The sequence below is a fragment of the Chelonia mydas genome, chromosome 9 (genome assembly GCF_015237465.2).
Source record: "Chelonia mydas isolate rCheMyd1 chromosome 9, rCheMyd1.pri.v2, whole genome shotgun sequence".
Taxonomy (NCBI): Eukaryota; Metazoa; Chordata; order Testudines; family Cheloniidae; genus Chelonia; species Chelonia mydas.
In genome coordinates this window covers 19235761-19257810 of record NC_057855.1, presented here as the reverse complement: position 1 = coordinate 19257810, position 22050 = coordinate 19235761, and the positions used below count along the sequence as shown (strand labels likewise).

Sequence of the window (22050 nt, the reverse complement as noted above, 5' to 3'; positions counted from 1 at the left end):
ACTCTTTTTTTGGAGGGTGCTCTAAATTAGCTATTAATAACTTGCCACCAACTTGACATTTGGTTGAAAAGTTCTCTGCCAAAGAGTAATATTAAAGGATTTTTCACAGCCTTACCTTTTGTAGCTATTTCCCTGACTTAAGCCTAGCATTTTTTTAAAAATTGAAGTAATAAGATAGTTGAAACAATTGATAATATTTACATATGGACTAATATGCATGTTTCCTATCTTTTTTTATATTTACTTTTACTGTAAATTCCTATGAGCTGTGTGGTAGTAGCATCAATAATTGAACACATGAATCAAAGTCCACATAATGAACTATTCCTAGCTGAAAATATCTTTCTGGGACTAGGTAACGTAAACTCTTTTTCTCCCCAAAATGCAGTGCTTTTCTCTCCTAAAGACAAAGTGACATTAAATAACAGTAGGTGTCACTGTGGGCCCTAACTAGAGGAGCTTAGAAGAAAAGCTTGAAAACCCTAGTGAGGGCATGGGGACAGAGGAGGAGAGGGGAGGGGAGAGGAGTTTAATACAAACTCCCCTGAATGTATGACACATTGTGTTGTACATAATTTATTATCCTTCTTTCCTCCAGGGCAGCACTCAGGACTTTCAAAAAGTAAAAAGAGCACTAATGGGTGATGTCAGGGAGCACTTTCAATCTTTATTAAATGTACTGAACAATACCTTGGCAAATACCTTGGGTAAGAATGGAAGCAACATGATAACCCTGAATCTGCATTTTTAAAGGTTTTAAAAGGCCTATTGAAAGGTGTGCTGCTGCAAGATAAAGCACGCTGTTTTTAAAAAGGAGACTTTAATCCATTAGATATATGCCATATAAATAGCTCGACTCTGCTAGACCTGAAGCTCTAACTAGGGCGTAAGTACTGTTTCTATTTTTTGTTTTCCCACTTATCTTGTTTTACAGCTTTCCGCAGTACGTTCCTTAGCTAAAACAGTCTGACAGTTACACAATTATTTTTTTTTTATTCTTTAACAACAGTAGCAGATGGAAGCAGAATATGCAAAGTAGAATAAATTTGTACTCTCCCTCTACAATCTTATTAAACTATTCCATGTTCTGATTTGTCCTCTAATTGTGAACTATTAGGGGAGGAGAACACAAAGGTCATTCTTACTGCATTAAGTATACTTTAGAGAGGAAAAAACCAAACAAAACAAAAACCTTACTTGAACATTGTAGGTGCAGATTTTGTTTTAAAGGCATGCAAGTAAAAAAATGTATGAGCTTGCTTCAATCCTAGAATATGCTGGTTTCATTGTCATAAATCAGGATGCAGGCCCTTTAATGGTGTAAAACCTGCATGGAGTGGGCAGTGATGCCACGCACACAGGACTCCCACAGATGCAGCAAGTTAGAGCACGTCTAGGGAGCCAGGATGGGCACATCCACTCTGCAGCTCTGCCAAGGCAGCACCCAGGGGACCCAGCGACAGTTCTTGGCAAATGCCCCATGAAAGGTGACCGTGTAAACACCATATACCAGCCCTGGGGATCAATCACTATGAGCTCAGTAGCCCCAGCTGGCACATGAGAGTACCATTTACATTGCTCTATATCAGTCACAATGAAACAAGTTTCATGTGTAATTAGGGTGACCAGATTTCCTGATTTTATAGGGACAGTCCCAATATTTGGGGCTTTGTTTTATACAGGCGCCTATTACTCCCCACCCCATCCCAATTTTTCACACTTGCTATCTGGTCACCCTATGTGTAATTAAGAGTCTGTATCCTCACAGCAATGTCTCAGTGTAGCTAACATTAAATATCAATGTACTGGTTGCCTGAGTCACTAGGTTTTGATGGGCCAACACTGGGAGGGAGAAAAAGGGAACTAAATTAACTAAGGCACAAAATCTTCCAAGATCAGTTGAAAGCTAGGTCATAAATATTTTGTGTCAGAACCAGTCTGCAAAACATGAATTTCCAGAAGGTTTATGTTCAAATAGACTTAATTTTCCTAGTTGAATCTTGATGCAAACCACACCCAAAATATGGGTTTAACAGCTTCATGAATGGACACAGGAGTTCACAGGAACCAAAAGTGGGACAAGAGGCCATATCAGAGAATACCATGGAATCTGCGAGGCCAAAAGGGACTACTGTAGTCTGCCATCCTGTATAACTCAGACATTAGGACTTCCTCATATTAATTCCTCTGAACTAAGCATATCTTTGGGGGGGGAGGGGAGGAAATCTAATCTTGGTTTAAAAATTGCCTGTGATAGAGAATCCATCACACCACTTGGTAAGTTGTTCCAATGGTTAATTACATTCATTGTTTAAAAAGTGCACCTTATTTCCAGTTTGAATTTGTCTAGCTTCAACTTCCCATATAACACATTTTGAAAATGAAATGCACGGGTGCACAGAATGTAAATACTAGCATTAGCTAGAACTACTTCTCCTCTGATAAGTGAGTTAATAATGATGACAACATTTAAAAACAAGCATTCTTTTCACAGTGTGTCCTCTCTACTTTGTATCTGTTTTCTTTAGCTTGTGAACTCTTCAAGTTTGGGGCTGTTCATATCTTATGTAGCCCAAGCACATTACTGATGTACAGTAAATAATAAAAATAATCTATGACCCACCTTTGTGCCTATGGTATTATGATTTCTGGAAAATGGGTAAAATGCTCCCAGCTGCATCCAACGGGCACACATGTAATACTCTGCATCATTGAAGAAGCCACAAATGTCTGCTCCAGTCTGAAAGGTTTAAAAGAATAAATTTTAATGCTGTAGATTTTTGCACTTAGGTAATGATGTTTTAAATGTGTAGTAACAACACTAACTTACATAGGATATTCCAAAAAGGCTGAATTCCATCATACCTGCAAGAAAAGTAAGGTGACTTTAATGACTGCTATTTTCTTTGGTATTCTAATAGCCACCTGCAGCAGCATTCATTTAGCAGAAAGGAATGAAAATAAATAGATTTCTGTAGTTTCTCTGACATATTGTTCTTCTTCCCCCTGCAGGATATGCTGGCAGCAGGCTCAGCAGGAGCAGATAAAGGCAGCTGGGCGGGGAGCGGGAGAGAAAGAAAGAATCACTAGGGCCAGGGGTCAACAGGGAAAGGCTAAAAGCAATGGGTGGGCATTTTGTGGGGGAAAGGGAAGTTGACTTCAGTGGGAGTTGATAGCATTCAACAACCTCCAGGATCAAGCCCAATATCTATTTTGTAAGCGCATCAATTCTAAACAGTTGCTTAGCACCCATTAAGAGAAGGTTAAAAAACAAGCAATTAAAACATGAATGGTGATTGTTAAATTGAGCAGCTTGTATTGCCTACAATTAAATTTCTTCTGATATAAGGCAAGTAAAAGCAAGTAAAAGACAAACGTGTCCAGAAGTAAGTTACTGCATAGGATCAATTGACTGTAAATCCTATTGCTTCCACATACCAATTATAGATTTATAAAGTTGATCCCAAGCTGCGGTGTTATCGCCAAGCCAGTGTCCAGCCCATTTTCCACTAGAGGGATATGTTGAACGGGTGATAACAATTCCACGTTCATTAGTGGTGCTCTGTAAAGCACTAACATTGAAAATACAAAGAATAGTAAATTAGATGTGGAAGAAACTGTTCTAATAAAAAAAATATTACATAAGGTTTCCTTTGAAAATAAAAGTATTTTCTTATATTTTGATATCTAAGTTAAAACCATGTAGTTACTGGTATTATGAATAAATATAAGAACCAGATTAAAATAATGTTTTCAGAAGTTATAAGGGTTCACGTTTGCACTGGAATATATTATGATTCAGACTGATGTACTTGTGCACATTTAAAAACTGAAAATCAAGTGCAAATAAAACTAAGGTACAGTCAGAAATGTAAATGCCAAAAGAGAGGATGCTAGAATATGGAATTTCACATTAAAACCAGCTAGAATTCAGGAGAATTGGAGGGAAGAAAATCTTGTGAATATCTGTAAGATTGAATGCATGAGGTGATGCATGGTCCCTATGGAAATACATACCAGTGACCTAGTATTAGGTGAACTGGAAACAATTAAAGACAACTTTGAAAACATTCACAGACAAACATGACATCAGGACAAGAACTGGGTGAAACATTGTTATGGACTGAGTTAAAACCTTGTTCAAACTAATGTGTGCACTGTGCACAGACCCTTTATTTAAGACAGTTCTAAGAGACAGTTAAGCTGTCACACCTAAAACAAAGCCTATTAGCCTCTACCTAGAAACTAGCACAACGGGCAGGGGCTCCACTGGGCGTTGATCCATGATGGGGTGGGGGGTGGTAGGTGTGTGAGAGAAAACACAAACTAACAACAGACAAGAACAGAAAGAAAGACAGAGGCAAAATGCAAGAAAGCCAAGAAGTAGCCTGTGAGTACAATGTCACCCTGAAAAAGCTAGAGATAGCTTTTGGGTTTGTTGGCTAAAGAGTCTTGCGGCTGTGAGCTAAGAAACTGCTCTTTTCCTCCTGTGTTTGGAGAAGCAGAACTTCACACATACTTTTAAAATAAACCAGATTGCATCAAAGAGAATATGAGACTCCATCAATTTCCACTTCCAACTGGAATATACCCAGGGCCCTGAAATTTTACTAGCCACTCAGGCTGAAAAGTGGCTACACTTCTGTCAAAGAAAGTCTTGTGCCTCTGCAATCCACTCCACTAAAATTCTTTGGGGGGTTTAAAAATGGATAAAAGACAATTGGTAAGTATAAAATATTGAGATTTTCAATAAGCTTTTGACAAAAATCACTCATTAAGGAAACTGAAAGACAACTCCCCTCATTCAGATGGGCAAGGAGGGCTGCTAGCCCCAGGATCCAGTTTTTTCAGTCTTGCCTGCCTCCTTTCCAGCTGGGAGAGGTGGGCTGAGGTGACCCTGCCCAGCCTGGGCTGTTAAGAGGGTGCCTGCATCTTGTCCAGCAGAGGCAGCCTGTCCAATCCTGCCTCCTTCCTCTCAACACATTAAAACCTATGATCATTACCACAAGATATCACAGAGCCCAAGCAGCTGCAATGTTAAACACAGATGCATTAGGGCAAACCAATTACTAGCTGACAAGGTTAGGAAGAAATTTCCCCTCCGGGTTGGTTATTGCATAACTGTCCATTTTGAATATTCCACTGAAGTCTCAGATATTGGCCTCTGTTCTGATAGAGTAGTTGGGACACTGGTCTGACCTCCTTGGACAATTCCTATGATCCTACGTAACAATGTGAACAAACACATACTGTGAATCATTATACAAAAATAATAAACTACTAGTTTTAAAGCTACTCTGATTAAATCACATTGCTTTCTAATGCTATCTGCACAATAATAGCCTGAACAGCTGCTTCAATAAGGCACTGTTTATTTTTTTTTCTTCTGCAGAATTTACCGCTTTAGTGACATTATAATTACAGTAAAAACACACAAGTCACTTAAATTACCATAGTAATTAAACTAGACTAATGCATTGTAATTATTTCTTCCAAGATAAACAGTAAGTTTTCCAGTATCTTCTACTTCTTTGTCATGTATTATCAGACACTTTCATACTCTGCTTGTGTTACTCTATTTGTAGAGTGACTTGGAAATTGCACGTAGCGCTGTAAACATAAAGTGTATGTCAAGAAAATGTCTTTATGGGACTACAAATGTGTAAAGTTAAGTGTGTGCTTAATTGCCTTGCTGGATTAGGTTGAGAATCCTCAGTACCTTGCAAGATTGACACCGATACACACCTGAACATCAGTTATATGTGATGTAACAAAAATCTAATTTAACCTGAAAGTCTATGACTGTCTACTACATTTTACTTTTAAAGGCTTTGTTTTTTAAGGGCAGGTTTCAGAGTAGCAGCCACTTTAGTCTGTATCCACAAAAAGAAAAGGAGGACTTGTGGCACCTTAGAGACTAACCAATTTATTTGAGCATAAGCTTTCGTGAGCTACAGCTCAATTCATCGGATGCATGCAGTGGAAAATACATTGGGGAGATTTTATATACACAGAGAACATGAAACAATGGGTGTTACCATACACACTGTAATGAGAGTGATCAGGTAAGGTGAGTTATTACCAGCAGGAAAGAGGGAAAAACAAAAACAAAAAAACAACCTTTTGTAGTGATAATCAAGGTGGGCCATTTCCAGCAGTTGACAAGAACCTCTGAGGAACAGTAGAGGGGGGAAATTAACATGGGGAAATAGTTTTACTTTGTGTAATGACCCATCCACTCCCAGTCTTTATTCAAGCCTAATTTAATGGTGTCCAGTTTGCAAATTAATTCCAATTCAGTAGTCTCTCAGACTACTAATATATCTGCTTGGTGCTTTAATGTGCCAACTTCAGAAAGCTGGGGGGGGGGGGAATTATGAGTCGAATCAGCTGGGGGGGAAGAATTTCATCAGAAAAATGTGAATAATAATTGGGAATCACTTAAGAACACCTTAGCAGATGCTTAAAAAGTCACAATCCCACAACTGAGGAATAAGGGTGTGCTGGTTTTAAAAAACGGTTCAGAGGTGAAGTGAAAGCAACTGTTAAAAAAACAAAACAAAAAAAAACAAAAAAACAGTAATACATAAAAAATGGAAGAAAGGCGAAGTGGATAATGATTAATATAAATCAGAAATTAGAAACTGTAGAAAACTGATAAGGAGAATCCAATGGACACAAGGACAAATTTATAGCCAGCAAAGCTAAGGACAATAGGGAGTATTTTAAATATATTAGGAACAAAAAGAACACTGAAAATGGCATTGGTCATTACTAGATGGACATGGTAGAATTATTAATAGTAATGCAGAAAAGGCAGAAATATCCAATAATATATCTGTTCTATATTTGGGGAAGTGTCAATGTATGGTGATGATAACATGCTTTCCATTCCACTAGTATACCTAGAGAACCTCTAGGTTCCCTTTCTGGGGGTGCGAGACATGCCAGATTTTTTTAGAAGGTAAATAATCAAAAACACAAATTAAGTACAGGCACGTAAGCACAACTACTTTGTTTCATCAAACCTACGTATTTATTAACATTATACATTTTTAATGATTACTGTAATATACAAACAAAAAATATATCTAAGTTTAAAGAACTGACCTACTTCAATGATTTTTGATAAGGGGTGCGAGAACATATTTTGAGAACCAAAGGGGTACAGGCTGCAGTAAAGGTTAAGAACCGCTGCTCTAGAGGATGTTCAACGGAAGCTACTAAAATTAGGTAGTTTTAAATCAGCAGGTCCAGATCACTTGTATTCAAGAGTTTTAAAAGAGATGGCTGAGGACTATTGGACCATTATTGCTGATTTGTAATAAGCCTTGGAGCAGTGGGGAAGTTCCAGAAGACTGGAAGAAAGCTAATGTGCTAATATTTAAGAAGGGTAGACATGATGACCTGGGTAATCATAGGACTTTCAGCCTGACATCAGTCCCAGGTAAGATAATGGAGTGGCTGATACAGGTCTTGATTAATGAAGAACTAAATGAGGGTAATGTAATTAATGCAAACCACCATGGGTTTTTGGAAAATAGATCCTATCAAACCAATGTAACATCTTTTTTTGATGAGATTACAAGTTCGGTTGATAAAGGTAACCGTCTTAACATAATAGCCTTAGACTTCTATAGGCATTTAACTTGGCACTGCATAACATTTTGATTAAAAAACTAGAACAATATAAAATTAACACAGCACACATTAAATGGATTAAAAACTGGCAAATTGATGGGTTTCAAAATGTAACTGTCAATAGGGAATTGTCATTAAGCACGTCTGTTTCCAGTGAAGTTCTGCAGGAATCGTTTCTTGACTCCACACTGTTTAACATTTTCATCAATGACCTGGGAAAAGTTTGCAGCTGACATAAAAATTGGGGGAGTAGTAAATAATGATGAGAAAAGATCACTGATTCAGAGCAATCTAGATTACTTGGAAAACTGAGCAAAAGCAAACAACACGTGTTTTAATACAGCTAAATATAAATGTATACATCTAGGAACAAGGAATGTAGGCCATACTTACACAATGGGGGACTCTATCCTGGGAAGCACTGACTCTGAAAAAGATTTGGGGCTGAGGGGGATAATCAGCTGAACACAAGCTCCCAGTATGAGGCTGCGGCCAAAAGAACAAATGCGATCCTGGGATGCATAAACAGAGGAAACTCAAGTAGGTGTAGAGAGGCTATTTTAGCTCTGTATTTGGCACTAGTGTGTCCTCTCCTGGAATACTATATCCAGTTCTGGTGTTCACAGGTCAAGAAAGATGTTGATAAGACGGTTCAGAGAAGAGCAACAAGAATGATTAAAGGATTAGAAAACTTGCCTTATAGTGATAGTCAAGGAGCCTAATCAATTTAGCTTAACAAAGAGAAGGGCTAACTTCACTATGATCTATAAGTACCTAAATGGGGAACATATGTATAATAATGGGCTATTCAATCTAACAGAGAAAGGTGTAACATGATCCAATGGCTAGAAGTTGAAGCTTAACAAATTCAGATGGGAAATAAGGCGCAAATTTGTAATGGTGAGAGTAATTAATCATTGATACAATTTACCAAGGGTTGTGGTGGACTTTCCATCACTGACAATATTTAAATCAAGACTGGATGTTTTTTCTAAAACATCTGCTCCAGGAATTATGTTGGAGAAGCTCTATGTCCTGTGCTATACTGTAGGTCAGACTAGATGATGACAATAGTTCCTTCTGGCCTTAGAATCTATGAACTACATAAAACAAAAGTTCCAATTGGAGTGCTACAAAATCGTAAATGGAAACTCTGTTTTGGAGGCCACTGCCTAGAGAGTCCTGCTGAATGGAGATTAAGGTCTCTTGTTTACAGCTTGGACAGAGGCAATGGTAAAGTGGAGGACAGGCATACTTGTCCTCAGTTTTTTTCAAGAGTTCGAGCCTTTTTTGGTGATGATTTAGGGGGTCTAAGACTCAGGTTTGAAATATCTAAACTTTCTAGAAGGGCCAGCTCAGCCCTTTATCCGAGAGAGAGAGAGAGAGAGAAACTGAGTTCCATGCAATTTACAGTTTATGCAGGACTTTTAGATGTGAGTTTAAAGAGAGAGATCTTGATTGCTTTTTGCAGACATTGATAAGCCCATGTCACTTTCATCAGGGTAAGCCCTTTGTCTCTGTTGCCCCCCAGGTTTTGTGTACTGCTCTGTATACCAATTAATCTTACACCTTTCCATATCAAATGTGGATGAATTTCATTGTTGTAGTGCTTTGGGTTTTTCAGAATAAAAAGGTGATATACATATATGCATAATACTATTATTTTTCTAATCCCTGAATAACGATGTGCCAGCAGATTCTTCCATGAACCAGTAACATATTAGGAATTATTGCTCAGTGACTTACAATGCACAACTCAGGTATCCAAAGAATATGATTTTATAGCCCCAGCTTTCTCATCTTTTGATAAAAATGAACTTCAATATTGCTGCTCCATTCAATAAGTATCTGTACCACGGTGGCCAACTCTTGTGATTTTACTGTGATATTTGATATTTTACTTAAAGACCCAGTTCTGACAAACAAATGCTTATGTGATAATCTCTGCTTTTGTTAAAAAAAAAAAAAAAAGTACACGTTTAGCCCTTGTGGTTGCAGAGAAAAGCTTTAAAAAATGTGACCCGAGTGAAACCAAAAAGGTTTAAAAACCAGAAGACAAATAAAAAGAACTCATTTTTAAGACAGTATCTTTAAGACGGGGGGGCTGTGATTGTCAGTACTTTTGTACTTACATTTTAGGAAAGTACTATTGAAAAAGTACCACCAGGCAGTACGCTAGCGTAAATAATTACTGATTGCCTATATGTTTTAGAAGTTCATTCTGCTGAAATGCTTTTGTTATCCTGAAGTTTTCTTACAAAGTATTCTGTTTAATCTTCTTTCCCCAGTTTTGTGAATAGAGACTATAAACTTCTTGAGGTGCAAGACTACTTTTTTTCCACAATACGGAGGGCAATACACATTTTGGCTAATCCTTTTCACAGTACAGAGGGTAATACATTTTGATGCTGCCATATGAAGTATGAAAGGCACCAAGATCATCTCTGCTTTACCTTTCCATCTTGTATCACACAAGACCAAGTAAGAATGCTGCAGCTAGCATTTCCTTAGCATTAGGGGTAGAGTAGAGACAACTCGACTATCTAAGGGTCATGGCTAGCCAGGGCCCTGATCCATCTGTGCACCTTGTGGGGTCAAGTAGATGGTACTCGGGGAGGAAATGCTCTCAATTTCTGAAACAACAGTAAGCATCCTCTCCCTGAGTCCTCCTGCCTGCGTCTGATCTGTTCTGGCAAAATGCTCAGGAAATAGCTCCAGTCCCCTGTCCCATTCTTTTCCCTGAGAAAATGTCAGAATTTTGCCCCTGGATTGTGCAGGTGCTGTATGATATAGTCTAACTTGAAGCCATTCCAGAATGATGGCCAGAAAACATCTTTCATTAGGTTCATATATGTAAGCTATATTGAACCTCCTGATAAGAAAATTGTACTTTGCATCATTATTTCTTGACTCTGATTGCTCCCATGTGTACTACTATGGCACTTCTTCAATTATGGTATTATACCATCTTAATGCTGGCATAGAAAATAAATTTGGAACATTTAAGATTTTTAAATAGATATTTTGACCATATTTTCAAGTATAAGAAGTGTTTGAATAAACTGTCATTTATCTTTGTCATTTCTGCTGTTCAGGTAAACCTTTTAAAAACAGAAAAAAAATCACTAGATTTAATTTTATCCTTAATACTCAGAAGCAATGATAATATTCCCATCAGTGTTACGTTATCGTCTACAGCAATGGTTCCCAAACTTGTTCCGCCGCTTGTGCAGGGAAAGCCCCTGGCGGGCCGGGCTGGTTTGTTTACCTGCCGTGTCCACAGGTTTGGCCGATCACGGCTCCCACTGGCCGTGGTTCGCTGCTCCAGGCCAATGGGAGCTGCTGGAAGCGGCGTGGGCCGAGGAACAAGTTTGGGAACCACTGGTCTACAGACAATTCCCAAATTGTACTTTGGTTTGGCTGACAGTATAAGAATCAGAAATTCCTTACTGTCCTGTCAGCAATTCTGTGAGTGCCTTGATTGACAGTGATGCACTGGCATACTTCCAAATATAACATCCACTCAGTCAAAAATTCAAGTGGCCTTGATATTTTCTTTCTTTATGGTAATATCAAAGTTACCAAGGGCTTTAAGGTCATTAAGACCCATAGAAAAATGCTGTTCTTTGCTTGCTCATTGAATTGGAAATGAAACAACCTAGATATATTATCATTAGATCAGACATTATCTAAAATAGGATAGGATATTACTCAGTAAGGAATTAACATATAATAAAGTTCGTCTTGGAACTGAGAAAATAAATTGTTAATGAGAAAGGCTTATGCATATCATTTACATAAAAAGTTCACTAATTTCCCTGTTTAATATTATTTCTTATTTTTTCTGAAGGATGTTAATTCAAGAATGCATACACAGTGCCCTGCATTTAAAATAACAAATTCACATACCGTAGCTTGATATATACCATAAGACCAAAACAATATCAGTGCTATAATTAAGCAGTCCATCACAGCTATACCTGGAAGAAAAAGGCTATTTCATATTTTAATTACTTTAATTACTTAGGTTATTGTTGGGTAATTACTTCTCTTAACAGCTGATCAAAATGCTGAGGATAGTTCCGTCTTGTAAATGAGCAGCAGAGTGAGCACTTTTATGATTGACTGATCTTGTTTACAATGCAGAGCACTGTCTCAAGATGGCCTTGGTAGCTGTCTCATAATAGATATCTCAGTTGAAAATGCAGCATGTTGAGTCTGAATGTGTTGGGACAAGAAAACCTTTGATGGCATCTAAAATTAAACTATATTAGGAATAGCAACATGACCATCTTCTCTGATAAAGCCAGGCAGCAATTAAGGTTGCACAATATAAAAATTATATGGATGAAGTCATTAGAATCTGTGTACAACTAATTTCTGCCAGGCAAATGAGAAAATAATCTTCTGTAATATCAGACTTGGATAAACTCTTTTTTTTAAAACGTGACTTGAAAATCACATCTGCTCTGAGAGGGTGATTGTGAAACGGCTGGACTCAAACCAAGACACTGAGTTTCTTTTGAAGAATTAAATTCAGCAATTGAAAAAAAATTCCAAAGGACACAAAACAATTTTGCTGCTTCAGATTCCAGTTATCAGAGCAGAATCCTCTTTGGTAAGACACACTTGTGCTAGAGACAATATTGATATATCTCAGCTATATCAATGTTATATATATTTTATATATATCAATATTGTCTCTAGCACAAGACACACTTGTGCTAGAGACAATATTGATATATCTCAGCTATTAGTAAAATACTGGCACACTAAAAGTACATACACTCATAACAGCCTCACATTTCAGTGAGAGAGATTTGCTTGTTTCTGTGAATACAATTTACCGAAGTGTGGAAGGACAGACACAAATTGAAAAAGAAAGTAATCTGCAAACCTCTCCAAAAGGATCACAGGCTCCTGCCACATAGAGTCTCCCATTCTGCCACTGACCCCTCCTCAGTTTGTCTCCTTTGGGTCCCCAGCTATTTCCTCCTTATAGCTCCTGACCTCTTTAATTCCCTCTTAGCAAATATGACAGCTGCCTTCTTGGTCAATATCAGAGACTGAATCAGGGATCTCCTGAAATAAAAATCAGAAGTCTCTACAACTTTAGATAAAGAGCCAAGCTCACTAGCAGAAGGTTCTAACAGACTCATAGCCTCTGCAGATTAGGTACAGAGGAGATCACCACATACACCAGGTATGTCCACACTGCAGAAAAAAACCCACCGCAGAGAGTCTCAGAGTCTAGGTTGATTGACTTGGGCTCACACTATGGGGCTGAAAATAGCAAGTGTAGACATTCCTATTTGGGCTGGAACCCAGGCTTTGCGACTCACTCCCACGGGATTGGGGAAGGGAATGTTGCAGTGTAGACATACCCACTGACTATGAGTTACACAAGGCCCTCTGGCAGCCATCTTGTCGCCCCCTTCTCCTTACTGTTCTCTACTCCTCCAGCTCCTTCAAGCTGGCTAGGCAAGAGCTGGACATTCTTCTAGGTATTACTAGTGACACACAATCCCTGGTTGGAGAAACTGTGCTGGCCGTGAGAGAGAGAGTGAGAAGGAGAGTGAGTAGTTAGAGCTAGAACACACACACACAGAAAATCTTGCTACCATCTTCCACTTAGCTGTTCTGTCAAGGCTAGACTAAAGCTAGACTTAAAAACAATATTTTGTAAAGACGTAATACTTATTTTAAAATCCCAATATCTACAAAAAATTATAAATTTGATCTTTTGCCTTTTTTTAGTCTTAACGGTTTCATATGTTCTCTGCAACCATAAGTGCTATAAACTTATTTATTTGTTTTTAAATGAATGCTGAGGTTCTCAAGTAACCATATCATTGCATGCCTGAAGCCTCTGTAGCCTAGCATAGCAATATGGGGGACTGATTCTCCTTTTCCGCTAAAAAACCCCTCTGTTGCAGGGAAGGGTATCTATGGACCTCTGTGAGTGGGTGGCAGAGTACCATCCATCTATACAGGTATTCATATGACCTTCATCATGATAGTAGCTGAATGCCTCATAATCTTTAATGTATTTATTCTCACAACATACCTGTGAGGTAAAGAAGTGCTGTTGTCCCCATTTTACAGATGAGGGGTGTCTATCAGGAGGTAAGGAGGTTGTAGAGTTGGTGGAAAGGAAGGCGAGTCCTAGGAGTTTCAGGAGTGAGTGGATAAGAGGGAGGAAGCTAGGGGTGCACCTGGTTCCCTCCATAACTAAGAGCAGAGACAGTGCTCTGGTTGCCATCCTTTCCCTCAGATAGAGAAAGTACCACTTCTTCCAGTACTCTTCCTGATGACCTTTCAGAGGTCACCTGACAGGAGAGAAAACTTTTTCAGTCAGACAGAGTGTCTCAGGTATGGTCACTGCAGAGAAAAGAAAGAATAGCACCATTCCCACCTTGCAATGGAGAGGTGGAGAGGTCTGGTGAGTCATCAACCTTGCTGTGAGAGGCTGGCTAAGATAGGGAGATATGGATTTTCTATCTCCCAGAGAGATTTTTGAGTAGGTCTAGGTTTCTGCTGGAAGACCTCCAGTTATGTCAGAGAAGGTCTGTCATGGACTGGACAGAATTAGAAAGAGAACACAAAGGCATTAGAGAGGTTTGTCCAAGGAAATGGTATGACTGGATGCTTTTTAAAAAAGCTCTAGGAAAGAAGTCAATCTGTCAAATGGCCAGGAGAAAAAAAGAGACCTAAAGTTGTTGGTCACTGACTCGAGTGATCTGGATGTGGTTTGAGAATACAGGTAATTTTTTTAGTATAGACCAGAGCGTAGACACTGTAAACCTTGTGTACGTACCTATTTTTATTAATTATTATTATCTATCTTTTGTTTTCAACTTCCTGTTATGCATTATGCATATTGAAATACAAAGCTACTTTACTGTGCACCTAATCTCTCAGGTACGTTTTCCAGGAATAAACAGCTTTCACTCAGTACCTACACACACACACAAACTTGTAAGACTGTTTCCCATTGATGTAACACTCAGCAATAGAAAAGTACAGTATGCAGGAAAGGACTATATTTTGTTTAAAGCACAGGTGATCACAGAAACATAAGGTTCTGAAAGAGCTTTGTTTTGGTTTTCTATTTAAATACCTGCTTTGGCTGAACGCTAGTTTCTTCCAGTAGACAGTGCAAGTCAGCAACAACAGTGTCACTTGAAATTCTGCTCATAGGAAAGAGATCCCAGCTTCTTGAAAGCCTACAGCTTTTCCCTCTTTTCTCATCTATTAGCACTAGGCAAACACTGAACAAGAAAACAAGAACATAAACCTAGTCCATTTATCCTTAACATGTATGGTACTTGCATGAAAAATGTGTTACATTTTCCAGCTTCTAACTCCAATTAACTGTGCTCTTACAAGCTGTTTCTGGATCCTTTCAGTCTGCCCTTTGCGTAAACCTCATGTTAGATGAAAAGCATACTGCCAAGCAAGAAGGTTCAGAAGTGTGATGTGTGAAACAGAAAGATATGAGAAAAACTATAAAGGAAACTATGAAGAGGAAAAAGAGAGAAATACAAAACAAAGCATGCTTCATTACACGTTAGACTGTGTTTCTTTTTGTGGTGAGAGAATCAGCCATATGAATGTGAATTCTTCATCTTCAGCACATGCATTGGGTTGACTTGAAAATGGATGCAGAATACAAGCAGTGATTTGTTAGGTATTTCCCCCCACTCTTCCCTTATACAGCTACCTTCAACTGCTAATATACCCACGGATACGAAAATCAGCCCAGTGTGGGAGTAAGGAATGCAAACGTGGCTTTAACTCATATTTACAATACCCTGATCCCACACCCCTTCAAACACTATGCTGGTCCCAACTTTAATATTAAAACAGGAATGATCTAACTTACACTGGCTGTCAACAGCCCCCAAAAGGCTGTTAAAGAAGCAGGGGATAGCCAGGCTTATGGGCACCCTGTTTACCTTTGCCAAGGTCGCCACACTGAGGATGCCCTTATAAAGAGGCACCAGCTGCGTCAAATTTACAGTTGCTTTGCACAACTGACGTTTCTCCTGGCAAAGCTGCCATAGTAGCTTTATGCCAGCCCCTTCTGTGGGACAGTCCCTCCTGGACACAAAAGAAAACATGCAAGTTATGGTCATGGCAGGGTTGGGGTGGGAAGAGAGCATTTCAGTGTGGCAACTGAAAATGGCAGCTATATTAAAGAGAGGGCTGAAGCACAGTGTCTAGGAAACTCTTCCAGCCAGAGTAAGTCAGAACATTGCTGTGGCTGTGAAGACTGAGCTCATAATATATTATGCTGGTGACACAACTAAAGCCAGAGAAGTCTCCAAGTTACCGCTAAACTCAACATCACCAATCAATCATGCTCCTTATATATTTGAAACAATTCATCTTTCAAATCAGGAACAAAGAGCAGACAAAAAAGAGAGAGTATCAATTAAATATAATAAGGTGGGTCAGAGATATAAATAGCTGAACACAAAACATTAATTCGAAGCATATTTTGCCTAAGTCAAAGTAAAAAATAACAGAGGGTCACACGCTTCATAGAGTCTGTAGGCTGAGCTCATTGCACACATTAGGGGCTCCTTGCTTCCCTCCATTAGGGGCTCCTTGCTTCCATTCATGTTCCACAAGCTCCCTATGTACCTTCCTCCCATCTCTCTCTATTGAAGAGAGTCCCTGCAACTCCCTCTGCTCCCTCCCTCATGCCTGGGGCTCTGAGTCCCCCATTCCCTCCCTCTACGGCAGGGGCTCTGTGTTCCCTCACTACCCCTCTCCACCAGAGTACCCCAGAGCCTGCAGCTCTGCATGTGCCCCTATTCTCCCTTTCTCCCCATACCAGGGTTGCTCACTACCCCATGTCCTGGGCTCTGTATGCCCCTATTCTCCCATTATCCCTTGCCACATGGCATGGGCTCTGTATGAACCCACCATTCCCTCCTTCCCCCTGTTTTCCCTCCACACGGATACCAGGGCCTCCTATTCTCCCCCTCCAGGCCATGTGTACACACCTGCACTTCACCCCCCACAAAACCTCTTCCCTCACACAATTCTTTGTCTTCATTCTGTCTGGGAGATAACTCTTTCAGAGTGTCAACATGTTAATCTCTATTGGGAGGATAGACAGAGATGAGATAGGGGTATTGTTATGCTGGAAGGCATTAATGGGTGTCATCAACCCGTTCTTTGGTCTACAGACTCTTGCAGAGGTGCTTGAAGCTGTGGCTCTGATAAACAGAGGAAAGGGGCTCCATGTGCCCTGCATTTTCACTCTTTTGGTTTTTCAATTTCCCCAGAATTGATAGGTATTTCTCACTGATGCCTAGAATGTTCCTTGAAATTTTGGAATTGATTGGATGTGGCTTTCAAAAGTTATTGAGTACATATAGACAGACAGGCAGAGAAAAGCTATCGGATTGAGCGTATGCCCTTGAAAACTTGGCTAATAAGTTTGTAAACTTTACAGAGATGGTGTTTATACTTTGTTGTATTTTTAAAAATTTCCAGTTGCTAACTGTTTCCAACTATTACTGTCAGTAAAGAGGTGCCTGGATTATTGTGGAACAACAAAGAGAGTAGCTTCTCAAGAGGAGAGGGGAATAAAACAACTTACTCATAGGTAGGTTTTGTATGTGACCATCCATAGAGATTATGCACATCATAGTGTCTAACAGGGGTTCCATCTGGCAGGAACTGCTCGCTTTCCATGCATAAGGTTTTGTGATTCAACCCACGTGACTGTGATTCCAACCCTAATGAGAAGGAAGTTTAAATATCTGTACCGTTAAATCATACCAAATTGTTTACCATATTTAACTGCCTGTGCAGTGGGGTTTTGTTTTGCTTTGTTTTCTGTAAGAATACCATTCTAAATTTTCTGACAATTTAGATTTTGAATACTAGCTGTTCCCAATAATCCTGTATACTAATTTGGAGCTACAAAATTACTATAATAATCTCATGTTCTCAGCCTTTATGAACAGGATCTCTTAACTCAGAGGATGCTGCAGATCTTTAGAAGCATCTCTCCACATCATCCATATAACCTGAATAATGGGAAAATATCTGTAAGTATTAAGCTAGGGACAACTACAAAAATTAATATTGAGACACTGTGTATGAAAGCAGTGAAGGAAGAAGTAAACATGATAGTAGTCTTACATGAGTAGAACATTAGGAGGAAAATTTTCAACAGCTCAAAGAACTTTCAAAGGGACCTTTTTGTGCCTTTGAAAATATCCTCCTGGATAACTACTTGTTAATGTATTCTCTGCTAAAGTCCCATATTTTATAATGGCTCTAGCACAAACTGAGCCAATAGTGTACAAGCTATGACCCTGAAGTCTCTAAATTGTGGAATGAAGAAAATTTTTATTTTATTATGAATTCTGTGTTTTCCCCAAGCCACGCTCTGTGATTTTTAAATTGAATTGTTTAAATCAAGTCTTTTGCTAAAGGTAGGAGGTAGGGAAAATATTCTCTAAATACTTGAAACTGAACTGCATTGTTCATGTGAAAAACAAAGTAATCTACAGACAGTTTGATCAAAATGCTTGGAGCCATTTTTTCCAAACATGCCTAGATTTAGGCCTCTAAATCTATGTTATGTAGGCACCTAACTAAAAGTGGCTTTATTTTCAGAAATCCTGAGCAAGCACAGCTCCTCACTGCAATCAGGAGTTGTGTATGCACAGAATCTCTGAAAAAAATCAAGCCCCTTTTATTTAGCTACTAAATAAGGCATCAGAGTTTGACAATTTTGGCCCGAGATGAAGTCTCAGTGAATGATGCAATAAATAGAGTCGCTTACGGAAGTACAAGATAGTTACTATACTTACTGGGCATATAGGGAGGATTGTTTAGCTCTTGGTTTCTACAGTCTTCAACTGCTCCATGAACAAAGCTTGCTGGTTCATTCATGTCCTAAAAACGTAAAGAAAAAATGAACATTTTAAAATGAATTTTGTTTGTTTCAATTATGTGACATATTAAATGCTATTTTGCAAAGAGATGCATAATAAAACTCCTTCAAGAGCATTTACAGTTGCATTTTTTAACATTAGTGTTTCAGCCAATTTACCTTTTCTTGACATGATAGTGATCAAAATTTACATTTGTAAAAAAAGAAAAGGAAAGGAAAAACAATGCACCCATCTGAGATCTAATATGCAAGGCTCTAGCTTGCAACAGTTTGTTTATGCTCAATTTATAACCCCCTGAACATGCAAGGTTACAATGGATCTACTGACAAACCGAGCTACCAAGATACTGACAGAATAGTTTCCTCCATGGCAGATCCTCTGAACTCACAGAGACCTTTGGGAAGCTCCTTCTTAGTCACTGGAACAGGGATTTTGAACTGGGATCTCCCAGATTCGAGATCAGTGATCTAACCAATGGCCTGTCTATAGAAAGAGAATGACTCTCTCTCTGGCCCAATGCCTATTTATTATTTATATACTGTGGAACAGTTTCAACAGGAAAGCTTGAGCAAACCTAACCCACAGTGCAGTGGTTAGGGCACCTCTCCTGAGAAATGGGAGATGAGGGTTCAAATCCCTATTCCACATCAGACACAGAGGTGATCTGCCACATCCTAGGTGAGTGCCTTAACCACTCAGCTATTGTGAGAAAGGGCTTAAATTTAAATATGTGTTTAAGTGCTTTCCAGAACTGGTGCTATAGTTTGTCACTGGGACTACACAGGAGTGCTGCCTGCAGAGGTTGATGATCTGATGCAGTGGATCAACGCATCCTCTGAACACAGACACCTCTCTTCTTATCAAGTAATGCATACTTTTTGGTATGTGTTCCGCCTTCTGCATGACTCTGGCAGAGCAGAGATTACAGCCACATTCCTTTGTGGCAGTTCCCCAGTGACAGACTGTCAGGATCTTGCTGAAGGGTTGATGCCAGCAGAAACTGGTATAGAGTCCAAGATGAACTCAGCCCTTAGAGTTTAAGGCTGTGATTTTTAAAGGACTCTAATGGATTTGGGTGGCCAAATCCCACTGAAATTTGGGCCCCTACCTTCCTTAGGTATTTTGAGAAATCCCAGCCTAAATGTTTCTTTTTCTTTTTCAGAGGGCCAGCTGAATAAATTAACTGAGTCTCTGCTGGGAAACTTCCTTAATATCCTGCTTCCTAGAATGAAAGCATAGATACAGGTATAGAAAGTCTCCAGGGAAATAACAAATTCTGTGATGGGATCTTTGAGATGTGGCCCATGGTGATTATTGAAGGTACTGGACTAATTTTTAAACTCTTATGTATTAGAAGTTTTGTACATAGATAAATTATTATTTACATAGATCTCATTTTAAATTATTCATCTCTGACCTTCAAAACATGTAATAGTTTGTGTGGCCTTGGTTGCTACATTATGTTGTCCACTGGTTAAATAAATACAACACGGGTGGCATTATTGAAAGATACCAAACATTTTACTGGATGCCTAGGCACTTCTCTTCTTTGAGACAACAATATATTAACATTAGATATCTCCCATAGCTATTGCATGTCTATTCCATTTTAGAAACAAACAAAACACTCCATCTAGCATAGTTCTGCAGTTGTCCTGCAGAGATGGCAGTCGTAGCAAACTGTTCGGGAGACTTCAAGTGTTTACAAGAAAAATCATCCTAAAAGCATATTTTAAACATGGTGGGGGGGGGGGGGGTAGAGGGGGAGGGAATGAAGATAATGTTAATTAGGTAATGAAATTAAATATATCAATAATAAAAGAATTAGGACTTGCTCTTCAGCAGATAATGTTGTATTAACAAAACAGCTAATTTTTGACCATCAGTAACATATTCCTAACAAATTCAACTGAACTTCTTCATGCTTACTTTCTGAGAGGAATGGGTGTGAAAAGGAGTTAGGCATGACTGGATTTATAAAGGAATTCTTTGAATCACAAGGTAGTATGGGAAAAGTCAGTCAGATAAACTTTCATATTTTTCATTTCTTATGCTGAGGGAGAGTGTAGCCTTCATAATTGTGTGAGGTGATCATTCTACTGCAATGATGGGGTGATCATTCTACTGCATATCAGAGCACAATATGCCACATGCAACAACCACACCAGACCGTGGCATGAGAGAATATTGTAATGGAGCTGGGAGAGGCAGGTGCAGATCCATCACAAACTGAAGAAGTCTCTCCAACCCACTGTCCTTAACACACAGCAGCAAGTAAGCAAACCCACTGAATTTACAGGTGGGATTAACATGCAGGTTTCCATGGTAATTTGGGCTCTGCCACTAAGATTATAGAGCTAATCTGCTACCACTATATCAAGACAATATGTTATTTTTCAATGGGTCCAAACTAAAACCCTGGACATGAGCCCTACCAAATTGGAGGGAGTGTAGACCTGCAATATAAACATCCTGCTTGGCCCCTATATCTATAATGCACAAACCCTAAACCCCGAATCTGGACAGGCCAAACTTCGGGGAAGTTTTGATCCAGAACTGGCTCTGAACTTTGAGAGTCGGGCACATCTGCACATTCTTCAAGATTTAGAACCAACCCATAGAAACACTAAAAAACAGTTTCAGTAATTTAAAATACTTTTTTACTTCAGCAAGATTTTCCTATAATTATTAAAACCAAAGGTAAACAAAAAAAAATGAACAAAAAACCTAGCTATAAAACAGAGAAAATATATACACTTACAATCCACAAGCCATCAAACTTCACACTTTTCTCTGGTTGATTTGGGTTAGTGTGGTATTCTCTTATTTCTCTTTGCCACCACTGAGCTGTGGTGTTGCGGAAAAAATCTGGGAAAGCTGCATAAGCTCTATATAGCTGTAAAAGTAACAGGCAACGTAGAGAGAAAGATACGTATTATTGAGATGGAATTATTGGATTTCCAACCATGCAAATTTTGTATGGTTTCTGATTTCCTAGGTAATGGTTTGAACACTTCTAACTATAAACACCATTTTCTGTGATTCTTATCATGCTGATGGATTAAAAGATTTTACTTTTATATGGGTTGTAACACTTGGAGAAATGGTGTAGTTATTTTTGAGTTATAATAGGAACATAAAAAAATAAGAAGGCTTATATGTCAATATGCATTTTAGGTTTTTCTTTAAAAATAAATGTGGATCAGCATTCCATAGTACAGTTTAACCACTTCTGGAATTTTCAAATGTTTAAGCTGAGACACAGAAAGTCAAGAGTGAATTGTGACGAACACCACTCCAAATCAGTGCAGAGCCCGGAAACTAACCTCAAAGTTCTGACTCTTAAGAGTCTGATTTGCATTTACATGAAGACTTCTTTACAATACTCTAGCTGTAACAAGGGGCCTTAGATCAGAAATGTACACTCACTTTAAGCCCCTTTACGTTGCCAGAGCATAAATGAGCACCAATGGCTCAGCTATTA

General features: G+C 38.9%; 1 protein-coding gene across 1 annotated transcript in view; it reads right to left on the bottom strand.

Annotated features, from left to right (window-relative positions):
- The window catches only part of SI (sucrase-isomaltase), a 205953-nt gene that overhangs the window by 116768 nt on the left and 67135 nt on the right, over positions 1–22050 (bottom strand). The window contains exons 35-40 of the mRNA XM_043522682.1: positions 21328–21462; positions 18483–18567; positions 17258–17396; positions 3439–3572; positions 2831–2865; positions 2624–2740 (exon numbers count right to left, since the gene is read on the bottom strand). Of these exons, the coding sequence (XP_043378617.1) occupies positions 2624–2740; positions 2831–2865; positions 3439–3572; positions 17258–17396; positions 18483–18567; positions 21328–21462 (645 nt within the window). The remainder of the gene's footprint in view (positions 1–2623; positions 2741–2830; positions 2866–3438; positions 3573–17257; positions 17397–18482; positions 18568–21327; positions 21463–22050) is intronic.